The sequence below is a fragment of the Arachis stenosperma genome, chromosome 8 (genome assembly GCF_014773155.1).
Source record: "Arachis stenosperma cultivar V10309 chromosome 8, arast.V10309.gnm1.PFL2, whole genome shotgun sequence".
NCBI classification, from domain to species: domain Eukaryota; kingdom Viridiplantae; phylum Streptophyta; class Magnoliopsida; order Fabales; family Fabaceae; genus Arachis; species Arachis stenosperma.
In genome coordinates this window covers 54,237,384-54,262,559 of record NC_080384.1, presented here as the reverse complement: position 1 = coordinate 54,262,559, position 25,176 = coordinate 54,237,384, and the positions used below count along the sequence as shown (strand labels likewise).

The window sequence follows — 25,176 nt, the reverse complement described above, 5'->3', positions numbered from 1 at the left end:
AACCATATGTATTCCTACATATTAATAATAAATTTAAAAAAAATAATTATATTTATAAATTTTATTTTAATATAAATACTATTATATAATTTTTTATTAAAATTTTGTACTGCTTCAAATATTTTTTTCAAGTTCCCACTGTCTGTACTCCTACGTACTCTCATTATTTATTAAATTAGTTTATACTAAAAAATTTGGAATCACATGGCTATTTTAGTCATTTTATATAATATTTTAGTCTTGTCCATGTGTATCCAAACATAATACTGGACATTACATTAGTGTCCTATCCATTGTATCCAAACACGATACACAAAACATAATTTTTAATGTCTCTGTCCTATTGTCTTTGTCTCAGTGTCCTGTTCTGTCATGTCTCTACAAACAAACGCTACCTTAGAGACACATATATAGTGCCTATAGATATAGTGACTATCCTAACTATAAAGTTTTAACAACATTTTTTAAAGTGTTGCTAAAACAAAAGAACATTTTTTATTATTTAATATTATTTTTTATTTTGAAAAATAAAATAATTAAGTGTTACTAAAATTTTGAAAAAATTAACTTTAATTTTAACAATATTTTTTAAATATTAACTAAAGAAGCATCATTCTCAATCTAAACCAGTAGTAGTAGACTAGTAGTAACACACAACAAAAGGTGAGAGTCAATGTCAGCAATGCATCATTTTATTTACTATTCTTAGATGATTCACACCAGACAAAAAAGAAAGAAATTGACTAGGGTTTATTTACCCAAGAGCTAAGAATTGACACTTCTATGTTTCATGTGTGAGTGACACATGAAGGTCCCCTACCATGCCCTCATTTTCAAAAAGACAAGTGCATATATAAAATAAAAAGTGCTAGTCTACTTCAGTTCAATTCAAATGTTTCAGCTTTTAACCCTAAAAGTTGTTCCTCTCGAATCTCAATAACAGAAAATTACTAATTCAAGCAAATTTTATGTGTATATCTTTAGAGTTTAATTTTAATGTATAGACAATGTAAAGCATTTTACACAGTCGTACAATTACATCCGTTCTTTTGTATGACCATTCGCGCGATTAATGTGAAAGGTAGTTATTTTTTACTGATGTGACATTATGTAATTGGATGCACATGTAAAACTACTTTACACTGACAGTGCATCAAAATTAAATTCGTATCTTTGATGCTACCGTGCAAATATTTTAATAATTAATAACAAAACACCAAATGTGTAGGTATCCCTATGAGATCTTGGGTGAGAATCTTACTAACCTTCCTTCAAAATCACACTACTTCAGGAAACACATAATAGGCTTCAACTCCCTAGTTTTCTAGGACTTCACCAAACAACTCTTTTTCTCTCTCTCATTACAGAAACATTGAGAGCTTGACATCAAGGAAGCATTGGTTTCTGAAACATGGACCACATAAGAAAGCAGGGTAACTCATGAAAGACAAACAAAAACTATTAAGAATTTAAATGTAGCATGAAATGCGGAATAAGCAAGATGGATCAGTTAAACACAGTAATGAGTATAGATTACTCAAACATGGACAAGTTCCAAAAGGGTCAGTTAAAAATTGTAAGAATGCAGTTGCTGGATCCTACTTCATGTGCAACCGTAACATCGTTTTTCGTTTAGAACTTCAAAACCATGGCATGTAGAAAGAGGCTAGTGATGCCGATAGGCTCATCGAGTGCTTACAGAAGTTCTTATAGATCGTTGATCAAAGGAGTCCTCGCAACAGTAGTGAGGACTCCGAGAAGAGTGTAGCTTTTGCCCAACCATGGTTTGCAGCTTTCTAAACGGAAAATCGAACATGGTATTACTTATCAAATATGAACTTTGGAACGCATTGATCATGCCATCATGGTTATATTACAGATGAGTTGATGTAACAGTCACCATGTTCTGCAACAGCATTGTCTATAAATTCAACAAGATCTTCAGGTGTGTAGAACTCAGATGAAGTGTATGCTTTCAAAACAGTGAGATCCGCTATTTCACCAGCCGAAGCGCTCTCGAAATCAAAGGACAAATGAGACTCTTCATGTATCATTGCATATGTTCTTCCTATATCCATGCACAATTTGCAAAACCTAGGATCTTCAAGTGTTTCTATAATGTCCACAGCGCGATCCTGATTTCCTTTTAGAGCATGCCTGTCTTTCATCTCCAATGCAACCTTCCTTGTGGATCCAAGATTCATCAATAAATGCTGAGCTATTGTTGATGAGATTTGAGTGATATTTCCATGTCTTCCATTTATATAACAAAGCAAGACAATGTTGGCCAAGGTGAAGCGTGATATGAAAGTAAAGAAGTCATAAAAGTTCATCCCTGTTTCAAATAATAATAACAACACCACTACTATTAATCAGAAAATATGTGTCCCTTTATCCGTAATTGAATTATCAGAAATTTCTTTTTCAATGAAATAAATAAATCTTTGAATGATAACTGATTATGCCATTAATACCCGTGTTAGCAGCAAGATTGCGCTGGCAAAGACCTTCGAAATCCTCACATACATCCTTGATGTCTTCTATGTATTCGTTGGCCTCGTTGTAGTCCCTCAAAAGTAAATTCCACTATAATAGTACAGAAAATTATGATGCAAATTTAGTTAATTATATATTTCTCTTTAAATTTGACTCCCACACATGTAGTTAATCACATTGTTCAACTTACCACCCATGAAAGGTTATACGCATTGAACCAGTTGTGGTTTATAGATATTGTATCCTCCTGAAATGTTAAGAAATACCATTTAATGATCACATCATCTAAAATATCCTTGATAGGTTCATCTGATGATTCTTGTTTAGAATAAAAAATCTAAGGCATATTCTGTTTCTGCTTTCATGTTCAGTGATTTTGGTATTAGGATTTTGTTAAGAAAACATGATTATATTCTTTTTGCATTTTTCTTCACAAACTTTGAAAATTGAAAAAACTGGAAAAAAAAAAAAAAGCTAAAAAGAAACCATATTGATCCGTGAATATGCTTCAAAACTCCATCTTTCAGAAGCTAGCTATATTGCTGCCTCTACCATCTAATGCAATCGACATCTTTTTAAACAGGGGAGTAAACAATGTGAGCTAAGTGATCCCAACAGAAGCATTACTTTATTTGGTCCATAAAAAATTCCAACTTTAAAGGGATTGTAGGAAACGATTTCAAAAGCAAGAGGGTATAAGTGTATAACATCAATAAACATAAGAAGCTAGGGCATACCAAATTATGAACTTGATGGTACCATCCACTGGGAACAAATATAGTTTCACCTGCTTCTTGCAAGCATTCTAACCAGATAGCCTGCATACATGGGCAAATTGCTAAAGGCTAATGCAGAAGTTTCTCGGAATAAATAGGATTTACGACAAGATGAAGAGCTAAAATTTACCTTTTTGAAACCAGGAAATTTTGAGTCAGATACTTCATCAAAGATATTATATACACAATTTTTCATATTCCTAAATAAAAGTTGAAAGCAACTTAGCTCTGACAACTATGTACAAAACAATTCATAAAGTATTTTGAAACAACAACCAAGTGTTGTCTCATTGGGATCAATGTCTTCTGAAACAACATCATTAGTTTGTATTTGACAAAAGAAATGCATTCATACCTGTCAAATACAAGATGATGTTGGGAAGGATCTAGAAAAAGCCATCTCTTTTTTCCGCAAACATTTGCCGACCAGCTATATGACCGGAAAACATCGGCATGAAGAGGAGTCCAAGATCCTGCGAGAAGAATAAAAAGCTAGAGGTTAATAGTGGTAAGATTAGTACATAATCATCTGACATTAGTTGCTACTAGACCAATCGAACCTTTAACTCCCATGTATACAAAACGATAGTCAGAGCAACATATTTCGTTATTTTCTTGGTATGTGTCAGAATCAGTATGCATTCTGTAGTTGTCAAGATACAGGTTAAGCCAATCATCACAAAAGAACATTGGAGTTTTATAAGCTACATATTCTGGATACTCCTGCCAGAGAAAGAAAAGACGAAACCAGTGAGGAAAATGTCATCTGCAAAAGCAAGAATATATAACACCTAAAAGCTCTGAGCCTCTGAATCTGATGTAAGGAGAGGATTCTCCATGCCAATAAGACAAATAGTCACCTGTTAACTTCTGTTTGTTCTTGCTAATGCTGTGTGTTTATTATATAAAGAAGCTACTAGGTCACAGAACACAGATTCACAACTTGATATATAGGAAGGTTGCACTATAAATAAATAGTAAAACAAACAGCCAAAAACTTTATTGACTACAAGTCAAGGAAAGCAACGGTGACAGTCCTATTTAATTGCACCAGAGCCTTAATGAAAAGATACAAAGTGAACGAGAATGATAAACACTTAATTTTTGTCATACAAAATGCATGACGAACCCTGCTGAAAGGCTTCCTTATTTCATTCACTAATCAGAGTCTCATATTGATATATGAATGATGCCATGTTTGAGAATGAGACAACATAAAATACTAACTTTTCTGGAGAGTTTGGTGTCCCCTCAAAAATAGGGCGAGATAAAAAGACTCAAGCATGTATTTCCGAATTTCAATTCAGGTTATTACACAAAGTTTATCTCTAAATTTTTTAGCAGGGACCAAAACCCACACGGTGGAACTTCAATGATGACATGCATATCAGAAACATAGACTAGGCTCCAGCTCCATAGGGCATACCTTTACAAAATGCCAATCCTTCAAATACGGTACAGAGTGACTATTGCTACATTGGACTGCAGAACCTTCAACATCTTGAAGGCAACGTCCTATAAACTCCGAAACCAGCATCTCCTCCCTTTTCTGATCGGTGAACTCTCTTGTGTCACAATCTGCAACCTTCCCTTTGACAAGCACAAACAAATTGACTCATTATTGCTATTCAGTATTCACCAACCCTTTTTTTTCCACTTTAAGGAATCCAATTCAGACCATTTGATTATAATCATCCATAATAACTAATCAATAATCAACCATATCTAAGAAACCAAATCTCAAACAACAAAACAAAGCACAAAAGATTATAGCCATTCACCATTTTTACTTTTAGGAATCAAATTCATTCCATTTTTATTACAATCATCCTTTGTCCTTACTATATTACATCCAACAAAAACTAAAATTCCCAAAAAACACAAAAAAGAAAGCACAACAATACATATTCCCAAGTACCAACACAAACTCCTCTTGCTACCCAATTACAATCAACTAATCATTTAATAATCAAGGTAATCAAATTCAAGAGTTCACCTAAACTCCACAAACTTAGATAAAACTTGAATCAACTTTAAAGTAAAAAATAAATAAAATTGGGCACCTAATATTAGCTCAAGGGTTTGAATTTGATAACATTGCACTGAACAAGAGAAGCAATGAATAATGTACCTGAACTTTGGAATCCCCAAAATTTGTGGAGAAAAATTGAAAATTGGGGTGGCCAAGAGGGGTGACCCAATCAACTGAAGCTCTCCAATTGTGATGTTCCGAGAATCCATTGAGCAACAAAGGTTGGTTTTTTTGCATGAATCTCTCCACAAATTCACTGTAACTCAAATTCTTCCAATTCACCTTCTCAATCTCACCCTTTTTTATGTTCATCTTCCCTATCAAACAATTCAATTCACACAATCAAATATCAATTTCACAACCTGCTGCTTTCAGCTGGTAAACTAAATTTTATTTTTATTTTTATTTTTAGGTCAATTTTTGGAGAAGAAGATGATTTGTTTTTTTTTTTAGTCTGGTTTCAAAAAATTGGGCCATGAAAATTTAAAAACAGGCCTAGCCTGATAAGAACATTAAGAGTTTTTTTTCTTGGTAAAAATCAAAAGTAATGAGATCTTATGGAAAATTATATTATATTTTATGTAAAGTTAATTTTAATAGAGAAAAATAAGTTATAAGTTAATTTAGAAAGAAAATTTTTAAATCCTTAATGTCAAAGATATTCAATATTTTTTGTTAAAGACTTCTGATTTTTATAAAGAAGAAATTGTAATATTTAAAATATATTAAAATTCAGTGAATATATATAATTAGATTTTGTTTGGGCGTTATTCTCCAAAAATATATTTTTTTAAAAGATCTTTTACAAAAGTTAAAGTGATTTTATGTTTGGATATTTTATGTAAAAAAAATTTTTTATCTATTAATTATGTTTAGATAAAATAAGATAAAAGTATTTTTTTGTTTATTTATTATGTGAAAAATATTTTTTTTAAAAAAATCTTTTAAAAAAAATATAAAGTGTAACTTCTCAAAAAAATGTTTTTTTAATTTTTTAATACTTTTATTTTTATTATTAAAAATTTACTAAATATACTAAAAAAATAATAAAATAATATTAAAATAATATATTTTTTATTGATTTAGTGACGTCGAAGAAGCACTTAGTATAAGCAATATAATTCTCATAGTGTACTTGAACTTTAAAATTTTTTTTTTTTTTTCAAATGAAGAGTGACAAATTTTCCACATTTTACATTCAAAATAAATAAATCTATCGAAGTCTTTTGCCAACTCCAATAAGCAAATAGCATTTAACAGTTTGTTGTCATTTTCAGAGAAACTAGAATGTGTTGTGTGCTGTTCACTACCAAAGTGTTACACGAAGCATAAATAAACAATAGGAATATTAATAAAGCTTCTCATTCTACGTGTGCATGCTCTCAATTATTCTAATGGGACACTTCACCTCAACAAAATTGTTATATATTATTTGCAAAATTACTTAAATTTAATTTATATTGTCTTATATGAAATTTGAGTTAACAAAATAAGACTACTCACATAAAATATTTTATATAAATATAATTATTAAAATATTAACGTGTATTATGTTAAATAATTTAAAAAAACTAAAATAAAATATTAAGTGATTAATATTCTTTACTAATATTAATTAATATTTTATATTAATATTTTATTTTTATATTATTGAAATTTATAATTTAATATAAAAATATTTTTATTAATGAAATATTAAAAATGAATAAATTTCATTAGTTTATATGACAAGTAAATAATCAAATTCGTTTCTGAATAATTATTTATTTTTTAGATTGATTTTTGAAAATTTTTTTAATTAAATTTATTTTTTAAATATTTTAGTCATATTAATCATTTCATCATTTTTATTGTTTATGGCGTCAAACACTTGACTGTTTTAATTGACTACTAATATAATAAATTTATAAAATTACATTAAATTAATTTTAAATTGAAGAATTTTAATACCTTAAAAAAATTTTAATTTAGAGTTGATTTGATCTAATGACATAAATTTATCATGCTATTCGTCAACTAAAATCGCTAAATATTTATTGTGACCTAAATTAATATGGTGTCACTTAATATGCTATATTAATAAATTTTGATGTAAAATTGTTGCTTGGACCCTCTCTCTTGAAGGCTTTTCTACTCAACAACTCTCGGGCTTCTTTATCACTCAACAGCCAACAGGGGAACATTGTGAACTTCATCGGCTCCATACACTTTTAAAATATGCTCATCCCTGGTGGTTATGATTATTCTACTCCCTTCACAAAGTAATTTAGGTTTGATAGCCAATCCTTCTAATTGCTTTAGTTGATCAACATTGTCCAACACAACAAGGACCTTTATACTGTGTAGCCTATTTGTTATAATCCCAGATATTTCGGAAGGATTGTAAGTATCTAAATTTTTTTCGTCCAGAGCTTGACGAAGAATTTGTTTTTGTATGGCCATAGCACCACCATCATTGTAAATTTTGCACACGTTCTCAACAAAACAAGAAGCATCAAATTGATAAGAGATTCTATCATATAAGGCAGTAGCATGAGTTGTCTTTCCTATGCCGTCTATTTTCGTAATCCTAAAATTCGAAAGCTCAAGCCAATTTTAAAAAGTTTTATTTTAGTGTTTAAAAGCTATAAGCACAAACATATGGTCTTTTTTATTTACCAAACACAAAATGAGGAGTTTAAGTTTTTAAAAAGTACAAGCACCTCTTCGAAAAGTGTTAATAAACCAAGCCTTAGAAGAATTAAAATATTAAAAATATAATTATTAATATATTTTTTTATTAATTTAATTTTTTTAAAACAAAATTAACATTAACAGATTACAATTAAATAGGCAGGATAGAAACTGCTATCACATTATATCCTTAAAATTTTTGAATTTATCAACTAATAGATATTATTATACAAAATCAAAAGAAAATGTCTACAAACCTAAAATATTTGTTTTTTTATATTTATATAAATATATTTTGGACTATTTAGAATGACCAAAATTTACAGGCTCATCCTTAAACGCTCCTTACTAAGTATGGAGTGCTGCACACCTTGTGAGTTCATTAAATCTGAACTCTTTATTTATTATATTTTATTTGAATGGTCTAGATTTAAAAAGACAACCTGTTAATCATTTTTTTACAAGTTTTAGATTTTTTTTATAAATTTCAGATATTGGGCTGAAGTTCAAAATAAAAAAATAGTACATAAATATTAAAAACAACATGTCTGTACAAAAAAAAAAGTTATTGGACTTTAGAATTAAAATAAATAATACATAAAAAATAAGTTAAAAATTCATGTACTAAATCCAGAAAAAAAAGATATATTAGAATCTTAAAAAAATATTAAATATATATTATGTATATAATATTAAAATTTAAATAAATTTTATTTTGTGTGAAATAAAACTATAATATTAAATATAAACACAATGATAAAATTTTTTGTGTTATATATATATAATATTAAAATTTAAATAAATTTTATTTTATGTGAAATAAAATTATAATATTAAATATAAAGACAATGATAAAAAATTTTGTGTTATATATATATATATATTTTATTTTGTGTGAAACAAAATTAAAACATTAAATATAAATAAAAAGATAAAAAATTTTGTATTATATAAATTTAATTAAAAAGAACATAAATACAACATAAAAAGCAAACAAACATATAATAATTTTATTTTGTGCGAAACAAAAATTTATATAAAAAATATTTATATAATTTTTTATTAACAATTTTTTTATTGAAATATGTTATTTTATTATATTTATAATATATTATTTTGGATAATTATATTATTTTACTTAATATATATTATTTAAAAAAATATTTAAAATTTATTATTTTATATTAAGAATATTATTAAAAATATATTATTAGTTTTTCTTAAAATAATATTTTCTTTTATTTGGTTCAAACACTATGACAATAAAAAATTTTTACGTAACTGCGTCTATTCAATAATATTATATTCATTTATTTCTATATTGCATGTAAAATAAATAATTAATGTTTAAAAAAAGTTAATAAAAGAAAGAAGTATTCTTTTTTTACCAACTCTTAGATGAAAATTATGTCATTTGAACTATAACTCGTTGATAAAGAAATAAATATTCTTAATTATATATTAAATAGAATAATTATTTATTAGGCTCATTCTTATACAAATAAAAATTTTTCTTAATTTTATATCTGTAATATTTTATACCAATTAACTTTAAAATTTAATTATTTTTTGAATAAATTAATAAAAAAATAATACAAATAATTGTTTAAATATAATTATATTTTAATTTGTTATTTTATTATATACAATTTGAGGATAATTTGAAATAAAAGATAATGAACATGTGGTAACTGTCATCTATTTTGTGCTTTGACTATGTCGTCATCTGATGGCGCCTTCATGGAGACCGTGATTCTTCTACAGAATCGATTTTGCGTTTGGAGTTAGCCAACCAGCAACAGCAGACATGCGTCTTTTTTTTTTTCTATGGAAGCAATTTTTCGGACTTTGAAGGTCATTTATGGTAGAGGTGGAATGTGGTGGGTTCAAGAGCGTTAAAATCTGTGACTAGTCAGAACGATAATGGAAGCACCTGCCAACAAATAAAACAATGAAAATGCTTGAAGACATCACATCGACAATAACAGAGTAACCAGGAATTCAATCAAATTTTACTGAGTATTTTTGTGGTGCAAAGGTCGTCCGTGTGTTAAATGAGGGAATTAGTATTTTTGTTAGTGCCGGTTTGTTTGTTTGTTCAGCCCCATGACAAAAAAAAATAATAACAATAATAAATAAATTAAATTTACCTGATAACTTTTGATAGTAGGTTAACTTTTAAAGAGTGTTGCATTCCCTACTTTGCCTGGAGTGCACTAGTTTTCGCCAAATTTACATAAACATAACTAAAAACAAAGAAACAAAAAGGATGAACTAATTAAATTAAATCTCTATTTTTTGAGACACTGGTGTGTTTGTTTGAAGTGAAAATGGAAGGAAGAAAAAATGAAGGAAAGAAATAGGAAGGAAAATAGTTATTTTCCCTTATTTGGTTGAAGAGAGAAATAGGAGAGGAAGGAAAATAGATGGAAAAATATTGGTGGGACCCACCAATTTTTTTCCTTCCAACAATTGAGAGAAAATGGAGAGAAAATTAAATCTTTCTATTTTCAAAATTACCCCTTTACTTTTTTCTATATCATTTATAATATAAGAATAAAATTATCTTTTTATAATATTTCTTTCCTTCTTATTTTCCTTTCATCCAAACACATCTAAAAAAAATAAAATTCACTCAATTTTTTTTCTTTCCTTCCTTTCCTTTCTATTTTCTTCCTCTCTATTTCCTTCTTTTCAACCAAACATAGAGTAAAATGAAAGAGAGGTAGCATCAATGGAGTTCATATTGAAATACTCTCCATTCTGTGTGTTAAGATCAGAAAAGCAGAATCTAATGCCCCTTCCCTCTTATGATTCTCATCAACTTCTTCACTTGAAACAATAGCTACTTTTCTCCCATTGCACCAGATTCTCAACATTAAATATGACATCACTAAGCATATCAATGTTGAAGTGAAAACAATGGCAACTATTATTGCTGCCACTTTTGTGTGACACCTGAATTTTCTCACTAGAAGATTCTGTGCAAGAAACCAATAATGTAAGTATTTAGTAGCAGATTCACCTTGTGCAAGATATTATTTTCCTTTATATACTTTTAACAATTTCATCAAGTTGATACCGTCTATATTTAGTTCAAAGATAAAATCATTGATGGCCATAGTAAAATCAGATGTTATATTTTGTGATTCGAATCACCATATATTACAAATTCAAACTCCATATAATTTAGGAATACTATAAAAATTTGTAATATTCTAATGACTTAGAATATTAAAGAAATACTCTACATAATCAATAATAATTTAGATCTTAAAGAAAAAATATTTTTATCATGTATTTATCTAAATCACTAGAATATTACAAACTTTATAGTACTCATAATATCTTTTAAGCCATATTTTAAAAATTATTTTGTATTAGAATAAAATATATTTTTTAATTGTTTTATATGGAATAAAATATTTTCTTTCATTTCTAAATTATTATTGACTATGTAGAGTATTTTATTTAAAATTTGAGTACGTGCATGTATTTACCTAAGTGATTAGAACATTACAAATTTTTTATAGTATTTCTAACATTTTTTAAGCCATTTTTTTAAAAATTATTTTGCATAGGATAAAATATTTTTTGTAGTATAATTTAAATAATTTATTAAAAAATTTATTAAAAAATATTCATGAACTATTAAAAATGGACAAAAGAGTATTGTATGAAATTCGAATTGATAAATCACAAATATTTTAAAGAAGTCTCGTAATTAAATATTTTGTTAGCTTTTTTTAATGTATGAAATAAAATATATATTTTTTAATTTTTAAATTATTAATTTTTTTAATAAATTTTTTAATAAATTTTTTTAATAAATTATTAATTTTTTAATAGCATAGGAATTACGGTGTGTAATTCAAACCCACGTGGTTCGAATTAGTGTGTGCGTGTATTTGTGTATAATTCGAACCCACCTGGTTCGAATTATATAGAAATGGAGTTCGAATTTAGCTGGTTCGAACTACATATAAACGTGCATTGGTGGATTCATGAAGCAGTTTTCGTTTTGGTTGATTCGTGTAAAATTTTACTCCCCTTAACTTATTATTGTGATTTGCCCTTATTTTTATTATTAAAAGTTAATAAATACACTAAATAAATGAAAAACAAATCTTTTTTTATTTAGAAAATGTTTTTTTTATAGACTTTAACAATTTGATCAAGTTAATATTGTCTATCTTTAATTCAAAAATAAAATCTTTGATGGTCACTTGATCATAGTAAAATCAGATCGGAATAACGAATATAATTGTAATAAGATATTATGAAAATTAACTAATTAAGAAATAAATTATTTAGGCAATGAGTTATAAAATTTTCTCATATTCGTCGAAGAGATGGCGGTTATGGCGGTTTCGATTCTTCCTAATTTTGGTTAAAAAAAAATATTTAAATTTTTTTTGAAAAGAAGAAAAAAAAATTTTCAATTTATATATATATATATATATATATATATATATATTAGAAGGAGATCAGATAACTGGTTACTAGTTAAATAACATTGGATAGATCCGGATTCGGGAGATCCAAAATTTCATCGAAGAAGTTGCGGCAGCCCCGTGCTCCCTGCTGACCGCCGTCTTCCTCCTCCTCTATCTCATCTCAATGTATGTTTTATGTTGAGAGCAGAATTGTTAGAATTATATTGTTTTTGATTTCTTATTCCTGCTGTTGTAGAGAATGGAGAGGGGTCCCATTCCTGATGATGATGGTGATAGTGTTGCGAGGAAGGACAAGGCTGTCACAACCACCGAGGGGTGGCCGGAACTGCTCTGCTGTACCACCACAAAACCACCGCCTATCCTTCTGGACGAGCTCATAGCGGAAATCCTGCTCAGGATTCCGGCAAGGTCTCTTGTTCGATTAAGGAACAGCGTCTGCAGTTCATTCAGAACCCTAATTTCCAGCTCCCAATTTGCCAAGGACCACCTTCGACGTTCAATGGCGGTGGATCCAGCCTTGACCCACCCGCGTATATCCTATTATAGCTTCAGGCACCCATACCCCACAATCGGAGTTTTCTCCATCCGATCTGTGTTCGAGAACCGTCCCCGTGAACCCACCAAAGTAGTTGCCTATGTGGGACGACGCCACCTTCGCATCATTGGCTCTTGTAATGGATTGCTGTGCTTGCACGATAGAGAGCGTGCCATGCTGTGGAACCCCAGCACCGGATTCACATCTCAGCCGCTTGAAATTGGTGGTATCTTCTACGTCTGTGGATTCGGTTATGATCATGTGAACGACAAGTATAAGCTTTTCATCAATTTCCTCATTGAGGAAAACGAGGAAAAGAAATCAGGTGGACCTGTCACCAGAATTTTCACATTCGGCCCAAAATGTACCTGGAGAACAATTCAGGATTTCCCACATAGACTATATGACCCCAGTAAGAAGGCTATTCTGTCGAATTTGGTAGGGCTTTTTGTAAGTGGCACCGGCACCCTTAATTGGCTTCTTTGCAGCGGTCTTACTAGTTTTGTCGCAGTTCTTTCCCTTGACTTGGTGACAGAGACTTATAGTCAGTTTTCGCTTCCCAGTAGGGATTCAGATGATGCTCTCAGCGTGTTACCCCGACTGGGTATCTTGAGGGGTTGTCTTGCTGTTTGTTATGAGACTAAGAAAACTCATTGGACTCTCTGGATCATGAAGGAGTATGGAGTTCCTCAATCCTGGACTAAATTGGCCATAATCCCCCACCACCCACTACTCCTTAATCCTCCTTTAAATTGTGCATTAGAGCCTATGTACATGTTGAAAAATGACGTTCTACTGGTGAATTCTCCTAATGGCAAGTTTGTTTTATGTAACTTAAATGATGGCAGCATAGATTTTCCTAATATTGACAGCTCCGATGATGGCATGACCCATCTCCCTCCTTTGTCTCGGGGTGCAGGCGGAAGGGCCTTTCACATCTATCATGAAAGCTTAGTTTCACCCTCGCACTTTGGTCTTCCAACTTGCTCATCTCAAATGCCATTATTTAAGCCAGGCCTATTCATTTGGTGAAGAATTTCCTACCCTGTCTCTTGAATCCATAACTTTATTATCATTAATGTGGTTCCTTTTTTTTTGTATTTTTTTTTTTTATAGACTGATAGACTCTGGCTTCGATTTAGTTAGAATATGTTGTTAAGTAGTAATTAACACCACACAGAATAGATAAGTCCCCAGCTGTTCTCAGTCTCGCACTGTGTTGGTTGATTCGTTGCCTCCTTTGCTGCCAGAATGCCTCCCTTTGCAGGATTGTTCTAATCTCTTGTGGTTGGTATAGCAGCAATTCTGATTCTAAAAGGAGGCAACCACATTAGCTTTTAGACCATTTCATAAAGGAGGCCTCTTCTTAGTGATGCTGTTGCTGCTTGAGTATGTTGTCTGCTCTGTTTGGCTGTTTTAAAAGTTCTATCCCATACACTTTGCTTTGATTATAGTATACCTAACAATCACTTTTTTATTTTTTGGATGTACTTAAACTAAACCTTTTAAGTAAAACTTTTTTTTTTAGTTAGATAACCTTCACAATATGAAATTTGAGTAATCAGGCGTTTTTTTTTTTTTGTCGATGAATTGGATAACCCCAATCATAGGTTACACAACACATATACCCACTCACACACACTAAAGGTTCTATCACTACCCAGCTATAGCTGGGATTTAAACCTGAGATGTGGCTTCTGTGAGGCCAACATATTGGCCATTGGAGCAATGCCTCGGCCACATCAGGCGTTCTTTCAAAGTGTAGAAAGTTGAAAGTTTTGACAACTGAAAATGACCCACAAAAGGAATATGATATATTCTTCCGTATAAAAGGATCCAAAACTTTTGGCCCATCATTATTTCACTATAAAGAATGAATTGATTTGGAATAAAGATGTGGGATAACACTAAAAAATAGATATAAGCAAAAAGGCTACCAACTACCAAGAGTTTGATTGAGAATTAGCATTCTTTTGTTTCCGGCCTCAAAACCCGCTTTTGGTGGCTCCCAACTAACCAATTTTGAAATAGGTTCTTTTCAAGGACCCAAAGAGTCTCTCATAAAACTAATGGTTTGCTGAGTTCCAAGTGTCGGGGTTCGAATTTCATCTTGTGTATACAACAATCCATTAATCAATAACAGACTCTTAAATGGAATTTAGATTTGCGATAAATTAATTCTTCACCTATCGAATTAGAATATACTACCGTGCGCAACAAAAAAAAATAATAATTAAAGAAGATTGTGTTTTATATAGTAGAATGAGATAGTATAAGAAAAGGGCATTAGGTATGAATTATACTTATATGAATAAAAAAATAAAAATGAAAAATTGGATCCACATGGAACGAGGGCATTATGGTAAAAGAGGAGGAAAGTTGCGCGGAGAGTATTATGTTAATGAACTAATGAAGTCAAATTAACAGGGTCCGAAAAATAGTTAATAAGTTGAGAAGTCATGATTATGAAGTAGTGTTAACTAAAATTTACAATTGTAATGTAACTTAAGTCTTTTTTTATTATAAATAATATTATTTTAAATTTTATTGTTTGACTTAGTTAAATTAGTTTATAAAAAAATTTAGATGTATAATATTATTTATATTATAGTATTATATATGGTTTAAACCTAGCATCATTATACTAAATTATTATTGTACGATAATGTTAATATCCCATTGCTTAGGTTGCTTTCTATATTTCAAGGAGAGCTTTTATTATATATTGGGTTAATGATCAAAACCGTCTTCGAATGATATTTTGATCTCTATTTTTGTCATTGAAAGATAAAATTAATTAAATTTGTCTCCCAAAAATATCTTACTTGGTCACGTTCGTCCTTCCGTCATCTCCGTAACTGAGTTGGCAAATGATCACTGACGTGGACCATTAACTGCCAACATGACAGACAACAAAAACGACGTCGTTTTGGTAGAAGGCTCTCCTAGCCTTGAAACGTCACCGTTTTGTCTTTAGAAGAGAGATTTAAACGTTGCAAACCTTACCCCCGTTTTGTCTTGTCTTTTGTTTACATTGGCCATCTTTACCAGGCACAGTAACATGAGTGAGACTCATAATCATGATAGTGAAATTTCTTTCTGTATTAGGAACTAATATTAAAACTTGGCATAATGTTAGGTGTTTCAGGTTGGTGATCCTCATCTTAATATGAGTTGAAGCCATCATCAAAAAGAATTCCTGCTATTTATGAGGAAGAGTGGAAGTTGCAGACCATCTATTTGTAAAAAATACTGACTGAAAATGGATATTGATGAAATTGAGAGAGTAGTTGTGGCAAAACCAGTTGCTTCAAGGTCTAATTGTTCTACTTTTAGATCTTTCTCTGAGCTTCTTGCAGGTGCCGTTAATGGCTCATCACCCCAAATTGAATCTTCCCAGGCAATAGTTTCTGCTATTAGACCAAAGACAGTGAGGTTCAAGTCACCACCACATTCCGGAGCCTAATATAGCACAGCTTCCTCCCTGAGATTTAGCAAATAGGGTTTCATTTCACAAAATTTAAAAATCACAAAAAATCTAATTGGAAATTGGAACCTGACTTTCCAATGGAGTCAACCAAAGAACAACACGGATTACTGCACCAGATCCTACCCTCGCGCCTTGAAGATACAGGCCTCGAAGATTGTGCTCTTCCGCCTGAATCCATCCACCAAGCATTCCTTAAAGCAGCCGCTGCCGCGAAGTCCGCCGCCGCGATTTTTTCCGATGACGACGACGAGACCGCCGGAAATTGCGTCAACGACCCGTGGCTAGCCGCAGCCGAGGGAACCTCCGATGCTGTGATTGGGATCGAGTCGGAGAACGAGTTGCCCGGAGCATGTGCCGTCGAAAAAGGATGCGAAGAAGGTGGCGATGAGGTGAAGGTCTCTGGTGGTAGCAGCTGCGAAGCGAAGGAGGTTGTGAACGAAATTGTGGTTGGAGAATGAACTAAATTGTGGGAAAGGTGAAGAAGAACCTTGCATTGATGAATTGCAAGGCTTGGGAATTGAAGATGATGCAAAGAAGAATAAGAAGAAAAACTGTGAAGAAGAAGAGAAGAAACCTACTTTAACTGAAGGCTATATATGAAACGCTGAAAGTTGAAATTTCCTTCAGATTTTGTTCTGGATAACCCTGGTTTTTTCATCATATCAGCCATGAAAGATTCGGAACCAATCTGAGCTCTGATCTTTATCGTTGTATTTGGGATTAGGGTTTATCCACTTCAAAGACTAATTTGACACCTAAAATAAGATTTATCTGGTCAGCAACAACATACAACTTAGCATTTGCCATCTTGGCAGTTAACGGCCTATGTCAGCGAACGTTTGTTAACTCAGCTATGGATATGATGGAAGAATAAACGTGACTAAGTAGAATATTTTTTAGGATGAATTTGATTAATTTTATCTTTTGAAGACGGAAATGAAATCGAGATATTTTCAAGGACGATTTTGACTATTAACTCATTATATGTTAGTCAATACCCATTCACTTTGATTCTTTGAATACAAGCCCATTGCATTAAACAAAAATATTTTTAAAATAAATTTAAGGATATTACTGGTATTGGGCTACAAAAAATGTGTGTACCACAAAAAAGTTAATCTCGACCTTAATCAATTAGAAAACCAGGACGCTTATATTGAATTGCGACCCTCGTCATTTATATTCATTATAAGATTTTATGACCTATAATATAAGCTTGAAGAACAAAAAATTTTACAAATTATTATAGTCATCATTACTAACTTATAGTAAGAATTCTTAACACAAATAATAATAATAATAATACTCAATTAACTAATTGACATTATCATTGGATCCAATACTCAACTCCTGATTCAATTTGCAGTTAAAAAGAAAAAAGTTCATAATACAAGAATTAATTAACAAATCAAACTATCAATCATTTAACTTTTCTAATAACAGTGTTATCAAGGCATTAAAAAAAAATGTTATCCTTCACAAAAAAAATAACAATGTTATCAAGACATTAAATTTTTTTGTCTATCATGTGTCCCCTCATATCAAATGGAACACAAAATTGGAGCACCAGCCCCTAGTCCGAGCACATCTTCAATAACATCTTCACTTGTCATCTAGGAAAAAATCACAGACGATTATATTTATCAAAAAAATTCAAAAAATAAAAACATAAATCAAAAACAAGAAAAAAATGGGAGAAAATTTGGTAAATCCTTAATGTCAAAGATATTCAATATTTTTCGTTAAAGACTTCTGATTTTTTTAAAGAAGAAATTGTAATATTTAAAATATATTAAAATTCAGTGACTATAATTAGTATGAGCAATATAATTCTCATAGTGTACTTGAACTTTAAAATTATTCTATTTCATTTTTTTTTTCAAAAGAAGAGTGACAAATTTCCCACATTAAGCAAATAGCATTTAACAGTGTGAGTCATTTTGAGAGAAACTAGAATGTGTTGTGTGCTGTTCACTACCAAAGTGTTACACGAAGCATAAACAATGTGAATATGAGTAAAGCTTCTCTTTCTACGTGTGCATGCTCTCAATTATTCTAATGGGACACTTGCCACTCAACAAAATTGTGTGTAGTGTGACTCAAATTTAATTTATATTGTCTTATATGAAATTTGAGTTAACAAAATAAGACTACTCACATAAAATATTTTTATATAAATATAATTATTAAAATATTAATATGTATTATATTAAATAATTTTAAAAAATCTCTAAAATAAAATATTAAGCGACTAATATTTTTTATTAATATTAATTAATATTTTATATTAATATTTTATTTTTATATTATTGAAATTTAAAATTAACATAAAAATATTTTTATTAATGAAATATTAAAAAATGAATAAATTTCAATAGCTTGTACGATGAGTAAATAATTAAATTTATTTTTGAATGATTATCTATTCTTTAAATTATTTTTTGAAAGATTTTTTAAATTAAATTTATTTTTTAAAGGTTTTAAGTTTATCTCATTAATTCGTCCGTTACTTTTATTGCTTAGAACGTCAAATATTTGATAGTTTTAATTAATTATTAATATAATTAATTAATAAAATTATATTAAATTAATTTTAAATTAAAAAATTTTAATATTTTAATTTTTTAATTTAAAATTAATTTAATTTAATTACTTATTATGTTATTCATTGACTAAGATTATTAAATATATATTGTAATCTAATTTAACTAATATGATATTACTTAAGAGGCCTGTTACACATACAAGTCTTTTTAGTTTACAAGTTTTACAAGTCTAATAAAACACGTGCATTACACTTAATTAACGCATTACACACTTCCACATTTAAGAGTAAATAAAACGCACGTTATCCAACAACTTTCTGTTTCCAAAGCGCGCTAAACCCTAAACCCTAAACTCTAAACCCTAAACCCTAAACCATAAAATACACCAAAAATTCGTTGAAGTACACATTATGGATATTTCAGAACTCTTTCTCTTTCTCCTCCTCTGCTGCTTCTTCTTCTTCAAAAACGATTTTGGAACTTGATGTAAAAAAAATGGAAATCGAGAATAACGAAGAAAGAAAATAGAGAAAAAAACACGTAAATGAAAAAGAAGAACAGAAAGAGAAAGAAGAAGAAGAAGGAGAAAGAGAAGGCAAGAAATGAAAGAAAAGAAGAAGAGGAAGAGGAAGAAGAACGTGCAAGAAGAAGAAGAACGAGAAAGAGAAAGTAAGAAACGAAAGAAAAGAAGAAGAGGAAGAGGAAGACAAACGTGCAGCAAGAAGAAGAAGAAGGAGAAAGAGAAGGTAAGAAACGAAAGAAAAGAAGAAGAAGAGGAAGAAGAAGAAGAAGAACGTATACCTTGTATCGTGTTTTTGAGATTTATTCGTTAATTAACTTGTAAAGTATAGAAGTTCTAATGACTTGTATGCAGAGCTTTTTTTATTACCTTAATATATCATATTAATAAATTTTGATATTGTTAATAATAAAAAAAATAAAAAAAATTAACTTGACTAATTTAAAAATATTTAAAGACGAATTTAATTAAAAATATTCTTTCAACACTGACGGAAGAAGAATGAGTGAATTTTCAGGAAAGAAATTTGGCCATTTACTGGTTATATAATATTCCTCTATCAACTTTACTTAAATAATTGTTTATCAAACTCTCTGATAAGAAGATTATGTATTAAACTATTAATTATGAATTAACTATTAACACGCAGCACAAAGATATGCATACAGCTAAGCTGCTAAACAGTGTAAGCTTGGAGTATGATTTTGAAATACCAAGAATAATCTCTCATAAACCTCATGGCTAAGGGTCAATCCTCTTCTTCTGATCAGTGAGTTTATCTCTCTCTCTCTTTCTATACTACTGTTATTATTAATTCAATGTGATAATCAGGTTTAGTTATGTTTCTATTGCTAGCTTTATTTTATAGAATAGCAAAATGAACTTAATTCTTTGATCTAGGTCTGAAATATTGTGGCGTTGATAATAGGATACTAGAAATTAAGATAATAAAGGGGAAAATTGACATGCATAATATATAGATGTTACAGTTACGATTTGAAGTGAGGAACTTGAACTTGTAAACTATTGTTCAGATTTGTAGTTGTTTGGTGCAGGAAAAGTGAAAAGAAGGATTATTCAACTGCGATATTAGAACGAAAGAAGTCTCCGAATCGGCTTGTTGTGGATGAATCAATCAATGATGATAATTCTGTTGTTACTTTGCATCCTGATACCATGGAAAAGCTCAATTTTTTCCGAGGGGATACTGTTCTGGTTAAGGTACGTAGGAACCTGGCATTTTTAGGTTATGGTAATGGAAGGAAGTTAGCTGCTAAGAATGTGTTTTGATGAAATATATTTAGGGGAAGAAGAGAAAGGACACTGTTTGCATTGTTCTTGCTGATGATCAGTGCGAAGAGCCCAGAATTCGGATGAACAAAGTTGTAAGGTCTAATCTTAGGGTTAGGCTTGGAGATGTTGTCTCTGTTCATCAATGTTCTGATGTGAAGTATGGGAAGCGAGTTCACATCCTTCCCATCGATGATACTATCGAGGGTGTCACCGGCAACTTGTTTGATGCATATCTAAAGCGTAAGTCCAATGATTGAAACCGTCGATTTCATGAAATTGGGGGAACCTAGAAACATGTGTGTTAGGGTTTGTACTACAAGATAGGTTAGATTTGTGTGGATGCAAAATTTTTTTCACTTATAATGAATTTCGAATGAATTGACTTATATTGTGTTTCTGTACTCCGTAGCATATTTTATGGAGTCGTACCGACCTGTGAGGAAAGGGGACTTGTTTCTTGTTAGAGGCGGAATGCGAAGTGTTGAATTCAAGGTGATAGAAACTGATCCTGGTGAATATTGTGTCGTGGCACCGGATACTGAAATCTTCTGCGAGGGAGAGCCGATTAAACGCGAGGATGAAGAGAGACTAAATGAAGTTGGCTATGATGATGTTGGGGGTGTTAGGAAGCAAATGGCTCAAATTCGTGAGCTCGTAGAACTTCCACTCAGGCATCCGCAACTCTTCAAATCGATCGGTGTTAAGCCCCCGAAAGGAATCTTGCTTTATGGACCACCAGGTTCCGGGAAGACTCTGATTGCAAAAGCAGTTGCTAATGAGACCGGTGCATTCTTCTTTTTGATCAATGGACCGGAAATCATGTCGAAGCTGGCTGGTGAAAGTGAAAGCAATCTGAGGAAGGCATTTGAAGAAGCCGAAAAGAATTCCCCTTCTATCATTTTCATTGATGAATTGGATTCAATTGCTCCAAAAAGAGAAAAGACACATGGTGAGGTAGAGAGGCGTATAGTATCGCAACTTTTGACTCTAATGGATGGCCTCAAGACCCGTTCGCATGTTATTGTCGTCGGAGCAACAAATAGGCCCAACAGTATTGATCCTGCTTTGAGAAGGTTTGGAAGGTTTGATCGCGAAATTGATATCGGTGTACCAGATGAAGTTGGAAGGTTGGAGGTTCTTAGAATTCATACTAAGAACATGAAGCTTTCTGATAATGTGAGATTCACAACCAATAATTCTTTATTTTCCCATATGACTTTCAAACATTACAATTAAAAATTAGTGGTTGTGTTTGTTTCTAGATCATGTTAAATATGATCCAGAGCATGCAAGAATTTCTCTGGTATATGTTATGCTTCACAATTCTAAATTATTTTGTTTTTTCAGGTTGATCTTGAAAGAGTTGCAAGGGACACTCATGGTTATGTAGGAGCAGATCTTGCTGCTCTATGCACAGAGTCTGCGCTGCAGTGTATAAGAGAGAAGATGGATGTGATTGACTTGGAAGATGAATCAATAGATGCTGAGATTCTGAATTCCATGGCTGTCACCAATGAGCACTTCCAAACTGCTTTGACTTCTTCGAACCCGTCTGCGTTGCGTGAAACAGTGAGTCCCCCCCCCCACCCCCCGCGCTGAATTCTTAACAGGAATGATTCTAACTTCTAAGCATGATTTATCTTTCTTGGTTGCATAAACTTTGGAAAAGGAAGAACACTACTCTTGCAAATATATACTTCAATACATTTAGCATATTAATGTTTTATTCCTTGCAATTCCTTGTATTGAGGAAGTTCTGTGATTATTTCAGTTGCAAATTTGAATGAAAATGTTGTGTTATTATTATGTTAACCTTTAATGTGGCAATTATTTACATGAACCATGACATGAATTGTTGTTATGTGGTAGGTTGTGGAGGTTCCAAATGTTTCCTGGGATGACATTGGAGGTCTAGAGAATGTTAAAAGGGAGCTTCAAGAGGTGCAAAAACTTGAGACTTGAAACTTGATTTCATATTCTAAATCTTAAATGTGTTGTATATTAGGTATTTTTTCAACAATTTATTGATATAAGAGATTTCTTTTGCTGCTTGTAGACGGTTCAATACCCGGTGGAACATCCTGAGAAGTTTGAGAAATTCGGCATGTCGCCTTCCAAAGGTGTTCTTTTCTATGGCCCTCCGGGCTGCGGCAAAACCCTGCTTGCAAAAGCTATTGCAAATGAATGCCAGGCCAACTTCATAAGTGTCAAGGGACCTGAGTTGCTTACTATGTGGTTCGGTGAAAGTGAGGCAAACGTTCGCGAGATATTCGACAAGGCCCGGCAGTCTGCACCATGTGTGCTTTTCTTTGATGAACTCGACTCTATTGCAACCCAGGTTCTAAAGATTCTACACATCAATTGATAAATCAAATTGAGAGTAAACCCACAGTCTCACACCTGACCAAAAACACCAGAGGATTACATTGTCCCGTGTGATTCAAGAATGACAAATTCGTCCCTTTCCATTCAAAAGATTGTGATGTATGAGTCCTCTAGTACATGTATGGACAAGGATTAATATGTCCTTTTTTAAGGGTAGGAACAAACTTGTCTACTAAGGAAAGGAACGAATTTGTTACTTTCGAATACTGAGGGATTACCGGTTTTGGTGGAACGAGATTGGGAATATACTCTTAAATTAAACACAAATTGTCACTAATTATTTTTCTAAGGCTTTGACATTTCGGATCTGCAGCGAGGAAGTTCAAGTGGGGATTCCGGCGGTGCTGATAGAGTGTTGAACCAACTACTAACAGAGATGGATGGAATGTCTGTTAAGAAAACAGTGTTCATCATTGGAGCAACAAACAGACCTGACATTATAGACCCTGCATTGCTTCGGCCAGGACGTCTTGACCAATTGATATACATTCCTTTACCGGATGACAGTTCACGTCTCCAGATCTTCAAGGCGTGCTTGAGGAAGTCACCAATCTCGAAGGACGTCGATCTTTCGGCTCTTGCTCGTTATACTCATGGGTTTAGTGGTGCAGACATTACTGAGATTTGTCAAAGAGCTTGTAAGTATGCCATTAGAGAAGATATTGAGAAGGTATGACTAATTTAGATGCTTTTTTTAAATACTAAGTTCTAAGCTCTTGATCTTTGATATGTCAATAAGTTTTCTGAAGTCCAAGTCATATATCTAGTGAAACAAATCTTTTAAATGATGGGGACGTCTATGTGAAGTTGATAGTTGAAAATTGTTAGATGATTTAACTTGTTTGATTAAATTATCATCTAATTGTTCTCAATTATCTGTTTCACACGAAGACAACTGTATATGAGTTTCCACCCTTTTAAATACTATGGAATAATTATGAATATGCAACGTACTATGTTGCAACCAAAGAGATCTTTTGCGGGTGAAAAAAAAGTGACAGTTATCTCTTGTTTGTTACTCTTTAGCCCTTGGTAGAAGCTCCAAAGATTGATCATTTATTTGAATGGTTGATGAAATCAATAGGACATTGAGATGGAGAGAAGAAAAATAGAGAACCCTGAAGCCATGGAAGAAGATAATGAAGACACTGATGTAGTGGCTGAGATAAAACCATCACACTTTGAAGAGTCCATGAAGTTTGCTCGGAGGAGTGTCAGCGACGCCGACATCAGAAAATACCAACTGTTTGCTCAGACATTGCAACAGTCTCGCGGGTTCGGATCGGAGTTCCGGTTCGCAGATAGGACTACTGATACCACTTCTGCTGCTGGTGCCTCTGACCCTTTCTCATCTGCTACAGCTGAAGGAGATGATGATCTATATGGTTAAATGCTATATATACTATTTCATATAGTTTTTTGTTTTGTTGAGAGGGCCAACTTTTCTGTTTAATGTTGAAGGAGATGGAGCTAAGATTAATAACATAGTCAAATACCAAATGATATATCTATGTATGTATGTATATATATAATCTTGAATATATCAACAAATAGGTGACTTGTATGATCTTATCACATTATTAGAGAATAAGAATAGATCCTCAGTATTGGATTTTTTATGGAGAATGGGGAATGAGTATCATAGAGACATAAGCATATAACGGGATTTTATATTTACTATAATTTCTCCTCCCACATAGGATAAATTGAAGTTCAGTGTATTGAAGATCAAGTTCATGTTCATGTTCATGTTCAGTAGAGTCCGAAGCAGTATTCAGTTTCATATACATTATATGTAATGGAGAATTGGATATTCTAGCTTTGTATATATTCTCTTATTTTATTCTCTTTTTGTTTCTCTATGCCCTTAATTCAACAGGAAAAGAACTATTTTTTTTTGCACATCTGAGTTCTATTTAAGGATTTGTTATTAACTAATAGATTGGTTCATCATACACGGGAAAAAAATTCGA

General features: G+C 31.5%; 4 protein-coding genes across 5 annotated transcripts; 3 read left to right on the top strand and 1 right to left on the bottom strand.

Moving 5' to 3' along the window:
- Positions 1-1,504: 1,504 nt before the first annotated feature.
- LOC130945198 (arginine-specific demethylase JMJ20) lies at positions 1,505-5,693 on the bottom strand. 2 transcript variants are annotated; one of them, XM_057873916.1, is made up of 9 exons: positions 5,404-5,693; positions 4,699-4,857; positions 3,833-3,995; positions 3,628-3,745; positions 3,403-3,472; positions 3,234-3,314; positions 2,687-2,743; positions 2,475-2,586; positions 1,505-2,335 (listed from the first exon to the last, which is right to left on the bottom strand). In XM_057873916.1, the coding sequence occupies exons 1-9, from the start codon at positions 5,614-5,616 to the stop codon at positions 1,869-1,871; spliced, it is 1,440 nt and encodes a 479-aa protein (XP_057729899.1). In that variant the 5' UTR covers positions 5,617-5,693; the 3' UTR covers positions 1,505-1,868. The 2 variants fall into 2 exon arrangements, with proteins under 2 accessions (XP_057729899.1, XP_057729900.1); XM_057873917.1 differs by having other exon boundaries at positions 4,699-4,862; positions 5,404-5,643.
- Positions 5,694-12,465: 6,772 nt separating this feature from the next.
- LOC130946822 (F-box/kelch-repeat protein At3g23880-like) lies at positions 12,466-14,486 on the top strand. The gene is made up of 2 exons (XM_057875680.1): positions 12,466-12,599; positions 12,670-14,486. Exon 2 carries the CDS (start codon positions 12,673-12,675, stop codon positions 13,999-14,001), a length of 1,329 nt encoding a protein of 442 aa, XP_057731663.1. The 5' UTR covers positions 12,466-12,599; positions 12,670-12,672; the 3' UTR covers positions 14,002-14,486.
- Positions 14,487-16,536: 2,050 nt separating this feature from the next.
- Positions 16,537-16,917, top strand: LOC130946238 (uncharacterized). Its single transcript, XM_057874910.1, has one exon. It carries the CDS (start codon positions 16,537-16,539, stop codon positions 16,915-16,917), a length of 381 nt encoding a protein of 126 aa, XP_057730893.1.
- A 3,193-nt stretch (positions 16,918-20,110) lies between these two features.
- LOC130944966 (cell division cycle protein 48 homolog) lies at positions 20,111-25,046 on the top strand. The gene is made up of 9 exons (XM_057873584.1): positions 20,111-20,294; positions 20,581-20,746; positions 20,830-21,058; positions 21,228-21,994; positions 22,166-22,387; positions 22,688-22,759; positions 22,875-23,156; positions 23,517-23,873; positions 24,288-25,046. The coding sequence occupies exons 1-9, from the start codon at positions 20,263-20,265 to the stop codon at positions 24,591-24,593; spliced, it is 2,433 nt and encodes an 810-aa protein (XP_057729567.1). The 5' UTR covers positions 20,111-20,262; the 3' UTR covers positions 24,594-25,046.
- Positions 25,047-25,176: the final 130 nt, after the last annotated feature.

What these genes read in the sequence shown, in the direction of transcription:
- LOC130945198 (XM_057873916.1), bottom strand. Translation starts at nt 5,616, where the DNA reads ATGAACATAAAAAAGGGTGAGATTGAGAAGGTGAATTGGAAGAATTTG. An exon ending in TGTATACATGGGAGTTAAAG is followed by an intron (nt 3,746 to 3,832) that starts GTTCGATTGGTC and finishes TTCTTCTCGCAG; the next exon opens with GATCTTGGACTCCTCTTCAT. An exon ending in CAATCTTGCTGCTAACACGG is followed by an intron (nt 2,336 to 2,474) that starts GTATTAATGGCA and finishes TATTTGAAACAG; the next exon opens with GGATGAACTTTTATGACTTC.
- LOC130946822 (XM_057875680.1), top strand. Translation starts at nt 12,673, where the DNA reads ATGGAGAGGGGTCCCATTCCTGATGATGATGGTGATAGTGTTGCGAGG.
- LOC130946238 (XM_057874910.1), top strand. Translation starts at nt 16,537, where the DNA reads ATGGAGTCAACCAAAGAACAACACGGATTACTGCACCAGATCCTACCC.
- LOC130944966 (XM_057873584.1), top strand. Translation starts at nt 20,263, where the DNA reads ATGGCTAAGGGTCAATCCTCTTCTTCTGATCA. An exon ending in ACATGAAGCTTTCTGATAAT is followed by an intron (nt 21,995 to 22,165) that starts GTGAGATTCACA and finishes TTGTTTTTTCAG; the next exon opens with GTTGATCTTGAAAGAGTTGC. An exon ending in TCGACTCTATTGCAACCCAG is followed by an intron (nt 23,157 to 23,516) that starts GTTCTAAAGATT and finishes TCGGATCTGCAG; the next exon opens with CGAGGAAGTTCAAGTGGGGA.